The sequence below is a fragment of the Nicrophorus vespilloides genome, unplaced genomic scaffold (assembly GCF_001412225.1).
Source record: "Nicrophorus vespilloides isolate i.1.1-1 unplaced genomic scaffold, Nicve_v1.0, whole genome shotgun sequence".
Classification (NCBI taxonomy): Eukaryota; Metazoa; Arthropoda; class Insecta; order Coleoptera; family Silphidae; genus Nicrophorus; species Nicrophorus vespilloides.
Genome location: NW_017099098.1, coordinates 54,806 through 63,163, shown reverse-complemented (window position 1 = coordinate 63,163; position 8,358 = coordinate 54,806). Strand labels below are relative to the sequence as shown.

Here is an 8,358-nt window from a genome sequence, read left to right as displayed (position 1 = left end):
CTTAAGTGAAAGTTAACTAAAATAAACTACATTTTTTAAACTGCATGTTTAATTCTGTGAATATACATTTAATTACTATATATTATCTACATGTTGGAAATTAACATTTATTAAAATAGATTAATTTCAAAGTATAAAATCATTTTGTGTTACTTTTTAATTAAAAGTTTTAAAATTTAACAATTGTTTTATTTCAATCAGTGATGTTTTTTTTATTATTGCTATAATTTAGTTTTTTTTAGCTGTTTTATTCCAAATGAACATCATTTTTTGATTAACAACTTTAACCAATCGTAACACGCTAAATTTTCGATTTTTTTATACTCAAATATACGTTTACTAGGTTTTTCATTACTTTGGTTTATAACAAAAAAATATTTTGTAATAAAAAAAAATCATATAAGTATTAAGTCGAAATAATAGTTTATATATTAAAAGGAATTGTATGCTAGTTTAAATTGAAAATAGTTAATTTATAATAAAAACTTTGAGATACAAAAAACATCCAACAAAAACTTTTTCTTCGTCACTTAATTGTTGGAACGTTAATTAAAAATGCAACATAATACAAAATTAATTTTACTTAATTTTAATTACAAATGCTTGTTAAGTTCTCGTGTATAATACGCAGAGTTTGTAACATAAGTACAAACTATGGGTGCAAAATTGAGAGTGCAAATTATATTTGTTGTTATCAAAAATTTAACAATCTTATAACTATGAATGTTATTGGAGCAATATTTAATATTACCAAAATGTGTGCCGTGGCGCAAAAATTGAAAAACTACTATTAACATAAAGTTCTCCCGATTTCAAATATTTTTCGTATTTCGAAAAGTTAGGAGTGCGTATTATATACGAGTAAGTATTATTTTTTTCAAGAATAGACATCTACAAGTATTGTGTCAGGTGAACATCAAGAGTCAATATTACTTGACTTGTACTGCCTATTATGTGTACATGTGCACATATTAGTTGCGTACACTTGGTTTTCTTTTTATGAGGTAGATACGTTCCACAGGAAAACGCATAAAAATAAATCGCACAAAAATGGACTAGACACACGTATAAATAAAGAATACGTTCCATAATTTTTTAAAACCGCATGAAACTAAATCAATGAGTTACAATATACCGAAAATCGCATAAAAAAGGGTTTATTGAATTTCAAAAAATAATTATTCTTACTATATTCTTTCTGAAATGTTTATTCATAATTTTATAAAAACGTTAACAATCATAGACAATTTTATTAAATTTCAGAAAAATATAATCTTAACATATTCCTTCTAAATTTATACGGAAAAATTTTACAAAAAAATACAGATTTTTTATATTGAACTTAATCTTTCTTCACATTTTTTCTTTAGAATTATCGTCGCTATATGAGAGTGTTCGGCATAATTTGCGAACTAGCTCGAAATCACTTTCATCACTACAAGAGATAGTCAACATATCAGATCTATGTCCTGAAGATAATGATTCTGCACAAGTAAATTTAGTCTCAACTTCGCATGTTGATTTTTTCCCTTTGACAATATAATCAGTGATTAAACATTGCGATGGCTTTGCTATTTTTTTGTACAATTCCTGATATCCAAAAATGCAATTCTGAAGCTCGCGTTGAAACTTGAATGCTCGTTCAGAATTATCATCTTTTTCGATGAAATGGTTTGCCAATTTGTGTTAATAATAAACCAAATAGTTATTTAAAAAAATGCTTCTTGAAATAAAAACCGCATAAACTCAAAACCGAATAAAAAGAGGACCGAGTGTATATTTACATATTTAAAATAATAATTATGTATACAAATATTTGGCTTCAAGTTATTTATGTAATCAGCAGTGAGCCGCATGAGAGAACCGCAGTTTGACTAAGTCTGATATGCATGTGCACAGGAAACAAAAAAAAAACAGAAATAAAAAAAGAAACGCATTTCGTTGGAGTATAATTTAAACTACTTTACAATTACTCCGCATGAGTTCTCCTGAAATTATTCACTTTTCTCGGCGAAATAAAAATGCAACTGAAACGTCAGATGCAGCAATATTTAGAAGTCCCCCATTATATATACAAACACCTATTATAACGTTGTTTTTTTTTTTTCACGATTTTTTTCGTTTTCCCTCGGTTTTATATAGTTATGAGAGTAATGAAAAACTTCATACTTCATATACCCATTTTTTATCTTCATCTCAGTTGCAGACCGAGTGGGGGAAAAAAAACTTCCCTCCTGTGCTTTCGTCTGCTGTATTCGAATCAATAGCGACGAATCCGTCAAACGTAATTACGTAATTGTCGTCGTTCGGTTATTGTTATCGCCGTGTCTCCGGGATTCGCAGCTTGCTTAAAGTTTGTTAGTTCCATTCGAGTTTTCCTTCAAAGGCTTTTCCATCAATTTTCGCGCGGCTTCTGATTTTAAGCAGCGATAAGATTTTACTACCCTTTTGTGCTCCCTCGGCCAGAAAATAAGCTGGTTTTTGGGTCTCCCAGTATGCACGAGCTTTCTTCCCCCTTTTTCCATCAATTCGGTTCCATTCGCACTCTATTTCTATTATATTCTTATGTAAAATTTAGAGTTCATCAAAGACTAGTGAACCATCGTGTTTATTGCATAAAGTAGCATATTTGATCTATTATAACTGGTGATAATTAATTGATGTTGATAGTTATTCTTATAGTAGTTAACGTGTAGTATATGTCAAAATTGCATCAAGTGTATATCATAATATCTGTTAACGTTACGATGACGTTTATGTAATAATGTCTATGAACGACACAACATTGGATATACAATAATGTCGTTCAGTGTCTCGGTGAGGTCAGTCAAAAAATATGATGACTACGTCTATATGACATCGATCATTGTTACGATTAATCAATGTCATGATGATTTCGATTAACTTTACAATAATATCGATCAACATTACAATGACTACGTCAATATGTTGTTGATCATGGTTACTACTAATCAAAATCATGATGATCTCGATTAACGGCACAAATATATCGATTAAAAACATGTTGACTACGTCAATATGACATAGATCATAGCTACGATTAATAAATGTCATGATGATCTTGATTTACATTACAATGATATCGATCAACATCACGATGACTACGTCAATATGACGTCGATTAATCAATGTCATGATTGACATCTTCATAATAATGTCTATCAATGTCATAACGAAATTAGATATACAATGATGTAGATTAATGTCATTCAATAAAACAGAATCGATGTTATTTTACGGAAAAATGGTCTACAACTTCTACATTGTTATATCACAAAAGATATCAACAAAAACAGCTTCAGAATTTATCAACGTATGTAAATATAACTTCTTATTCCCTAAAAGAAGGTAGATTTCTATAAGATATTTTATTAAAGATTCAATATAAGAAACCTTCTTTATATATTCATTATCATGATAACAACTCATATGATCTATATATATATCTTTACATTTAAAATTTACTGTACTGTATCTGAACACAATTTTGTTATTAATTGAACAGGAGAATATACTTTGGTTGAAGTATATTTCTATGATAGTATTGAAAATTAAAATTAAAATGAACTAAAAAGTTAATATAGTTATATAAACCCAAAGTATTTTATGGATGAAATTCGTGAAAGGTAATCTGTCTTTATGAATAGAGCATAGAATATTAATTGAAAATTAAATAATAATAAGAATGTAACACTTACATCAAACTTTTTCAAAATATTTCTTGAGAATTATATATTTTTATTCATCGTAGCTGTAGAGTTTAAATTGCATTTATAGATAATTGAAAAGTTCTTGAACTCAAAAATATATTTCAATCGTTTCTTTTTTTCAGCTGCATAAGGGGTGATTACGTGAAGCTGTTTTTGCACTTGGAGGGCGGCGAAGTGAACGAGTACACCCCGTGGGCGGCGATGCTGTGCGGCGGTCTCGGCGATATTCCCACGGTGCTTTACTCTTCCGGTCCTGGCCTGGTGCTAGAGTTCCACTCCGGTTCGAAGACAACAAACGCCACGGGATTCTCCGGGACATTCCGGTTTATCGATAGACGTAAGTGTCCTTGGATTCAATTCAGCTTCCATGCTTCTACGAAAACGCAATATTGTCGCACGCAAAGCAAATTCGACAGGCACAAAAACTCCACGTAACCGTAAATTTAATTACCGACGGATTTCTGCGGCACCCTACTCCCTCATTTCCACGAGAAGCGAGCGAGCTGTACACAATAAAGACACATTTAATGGAATCCCGACGAAAGCGAAATGATTAAACGGGTTTCGAGATGGGTCTTTTTCCGGTCAGCTCTCTTTCCTTTTCATCTAATATGGACATATTTTAATGAATTTTGTAGCAAAAGAAACGAATATTTCATTGGTTTCAGGATGAATACACATAATTTACTTATGAAAAGCAATAATTAATATGTAGTGTAGTATGATGTATATAATTTGAAAAAATTTCATAGCAATTGAAATACGAGTATTTATATCATCATGATGGAATTTTATCTATAGGTTTATAAGAAGATACATTTGCTAAGAATCGTAAAGTGTGTACTTACCTTTACAATTAAACATCTTTAAATATTATCATCTTCATAGATATGTGTAAACTTCATTCACCCACTAGTGTTGTCTGTACTAGTCGCCTTCAACAGCCTTCGCTAATTTTCTTCCTTAGTGGAGAACAACCCGGTCTTTGGGCTCTTTTGCCAACGAAGATCTCTAATTCTAACAGTTGCCTGAGATTTTCCTCCGCTTCGAGCTTCATATTTACCGATCTGCAGCATATGAATAACGTGTGTTCTGGGCTGTTATCTCTTTTGTAATACCAGTACTTTCAATCTTCCTTCTTCGCAATGAATTGCAGGTATTTACCGAAGCACCCATGACCAGAAAAAGCCGGACTCTAGTGGAAAATTATACAACCGTATAAAGTATGTACCATAACAATTTGGGAAAGTATTTAATATAACAACTTAAAAACGAATGTTTATTTCGTCAAGTTTAAATATATGTATTGGTACGTTTTCAAAAAGATACTTTCATAAGAATCATGAAGTGATAACAACCTACCTACCTTTACAATATGAAAGAAATATTTGATAACAACTTAAACACCTTTACCGTCATTATGTATACATGTTTGCAGATCATTTATATTTTTTTGTTTCTAAAAATCTATTATTGTGTCCTAGGAATAGCAAATCGGGTCACTGTGAAATGTTGTATTTCTGTTGTCTGATGTGAAGTCTCAGGGTTTGTAAATAAATCAATCTAACTTTACTTAAGTTTGATTCGTGTTTCCTTTATTATCTCAACTAAGTTGATGAATACATGTGCAAAAAAAATGTTTTGACTTTTCTAATATAACAGTCACAAACTAAAATATGCATTGAAATGAAAACACTTCAAAATATTACGAAAATTAAGAAGTTTTAAATATATACAAATACGTAATTAGAAGTGATAGTTTCTAATTAATTGATTGACCTAAATCTATAATTAGTATAATATATCTTAAGCGGTAGTAAATAGTTCGATAGCTGAGTGAACTTGAGGCATGCACGATGTTTACTTGCAACTTGATTATATCTTATCGAGCACATAACGAATTTCCAATAAACTTGCTGTTTGTATACGCGGGAGTAGCTGAATATCACAAAGTCATTAAGTTGTTTTCAATTGATTAGAGGCAACCAACAACAATAGCATAGTTTCAAAACTGATCCCACCACAAACACCCCAAAACCGCTACCGTCTACGTTCAGAATCAATAACTTAATCTGAAATCGCCGTGAATTTGAATTAATAAAACCAATCAAATTACGAAATTTCTATTTGTCTCCTGCTGGAAACGTTTAAATCGACGCCGTCCGTCGAATAAATAAACAAAATTAAATGTAATTCAAAAAGCGATCGTTGCGTGCACTGCGTGATCCCGTGTATTAGTCAGTTTTAATTAAAATGTGTTTTTCACAGCGACTTTTTCGAAATGTCACACGCACATTCGCAAATGTCTGGTTGTGGTTTATTTGCTGGTATTTGTTTTCGCTTGTTTTTTTTTGTTTCATTTTCTGGCATGTATGTATGTAAATAATATAATCCGGACGTCCTCTGGTTCAGCGAACGATTACAATTTCCCAAACGAAAATGAAAAATAAAATAAATTAAAAACAACGAGATTGATGGTTTATGACCTGACTATTATAACTGGTAGCAATCAAATCGTTTGCAGATCGCCTGGGGATTTTCATCGTTTATGCATTAGTCGGGATACTTCCAAGTTTTAAGTGTTTCGAAGTTTTGCATATAAGCCCTTTGTAGTAAGCTACTTCTGAAACTTATACTTAAACTTACTCAATACTATTTTCTTCAAGTTTTGTAATAGCATATATTGATTGTCATATTATAATATTCAAGATTAACTATCAGGACAGAAATGTATTCTTCACATTTGACAGCTTACAAAAGTTAAGCAACGCATTTTGCTGGATGGGTGACAAAATTTAGCTTCTCCTGATAATAAATAGCAATTTAATAAGCTATTTGCTAGTACAAGTATCAATATCACATAACATAACAATATACAAAATTTGAAGTACTTTGGACATTTTTTATGGCGTGTAATTTTATTCACAATCTGTTCATCAATGTAAACATTGCGTAAATTTAAGATCGCCGTTGACATTAGGTAGGTAATCTATCCCGGTGGATAGTTACCATTGTGGTGATTTTTAATTTGTAGGTTAGCTGTCGTCTTGTAAGTTAACTTCAGTAGTATATTGATGCTCTGCGATTCCACTATTTTCTTTGACTGTGAATCTGTTTTGTCATTATTATAATTAAATCCAGAAATAAAAGTAATCACATAAAGTATACGCTTTTTTTTGGGAATACATTTTTTTTGTACAACAAAAAGTTAGATTAGTACAAATAATTTGATAAGTTCATAGTACATATCAGTCAAATGTCAACTGACATAACTAAATATCTCTACAATATAATAGTAAGGTTACTTTGATGACATCAATTATAAATCCAAATAAAACAAACAATGAAACATCAATAACTTAAAAAGTTTTACAGGTCTTATATAAATTGTCAACAATACTATTTTCTAATATTATTACATGTTTTTACAGCAATACCTCGCATAGACTCGATAATCGATTCTCTAATATTCCATACTATTTGTATCCGGACTAATCGAGGAACTTAAAACCTCATAAAAATCAAACATTTATACAAAATAATTTTATATATTTTTTAGAACTTATTATCATTTTGCTCAATTAGTTTGTCTTGATTTTCAAACCGGTCTAATGAATACTGACTGAATACATTTAAATAAATAAATCTTCTTGTTTACTATTCACAAAATAAATAATTGACACATGACACACATTTTCTTATCACTCGTGGTTAAAGCATTAGGTAATACTGATTCAAAGGAGCAATTAGGTATTTCCATTACATAATTTAAAATTATTATCCTAGTAATCAATAAACAAGAATGATTACATAACAGCGCAATGCGTCGTTTACAATCACTATTTATTCTTTCAAGTCATTGTACATAATTATTATGTAACCTCGGAAATTTTCATTGGATAATTTCGTAGAATTGCCTTCTGAGTAATAATTTGCTGAATATTTATTGCATTTTTATAATTTGTATACAAAGAAAGTTTATTTAAAAAATTATTGAAATAATACCAGTCAAATATATTACAATTTTTTTTAAAATAACTTGTAATAATAATTATAGTTTTCAACATTATATTAAATAATACTAGATTACGAGATGTGTAAACATTAACTATATTAATAATTAATAATAATAATATTGTGGTCTTATGTAAATGAAAGTTATATAGATTTGATTAAATCTAAAATAAAAATCAAATGAGGATTGACCTACTTTGTAGAAATCACATTAAGATTTACTATTATAAAACTATTTAATTAAATGAAAAAAAAATAGTTCATAACAAATAGTTTCATTTGAGCAGTTTCTTTTTATAGTTCAGGGGTTGGCGAACAAAGGTAAATTACCCAAAGTGGGGTAAAAAGTAATACTTGAGGGTAATGAGGACAAAATATATTGGAATTGACTCATCTCACAGTGTATAAATTTGATTGGTAAACATTTATTGGTAATTTAGATACATTAAATTCAATTATTAAGTAAAAATGATTATAGTGATTTCAGCCAATAAAATAAAATAGTTTGTAATATCTAAAAAATCATATTAAGACAATTATATTAACAACTATTTACAATAATCTAAATTAAATATTCAACACATCTTTTGCTAATTTCAGGAATTGCAATTTA

General features: G+C 29.6%; 1 protein-coding gene across 1 annotated transcript in view; it reads left to right on the top strand.

Annotated features, from left to right (window-relative positions):
- Positions 1 to 3,265: 3,265 nt before the first annotated feature.
- The window catches only part of LOC108564006 (deleted in malignant brain tumors 1 protein-like), a gene marked incomplete at its 3' end in the record, with an annotated part of 54,023 nt that continues 48,930 nt past the window's right edge, over positions 3,266 to 8,358 (top strand). The window contains exons 1-2 of the mRNA XM_017922874.1: positions 3,266 to 3,369; positions 3,854 to 4,068. Of these exons, the coding sequence (XP_017778363.1) occupies positions 3,266 to 3,369; positions 3,854 to 4,068 (319 nt within the window). The remainder of the gene's footprint in view (positions 3,370 to 3,853; positions 4,069 to 8,358) is intronic.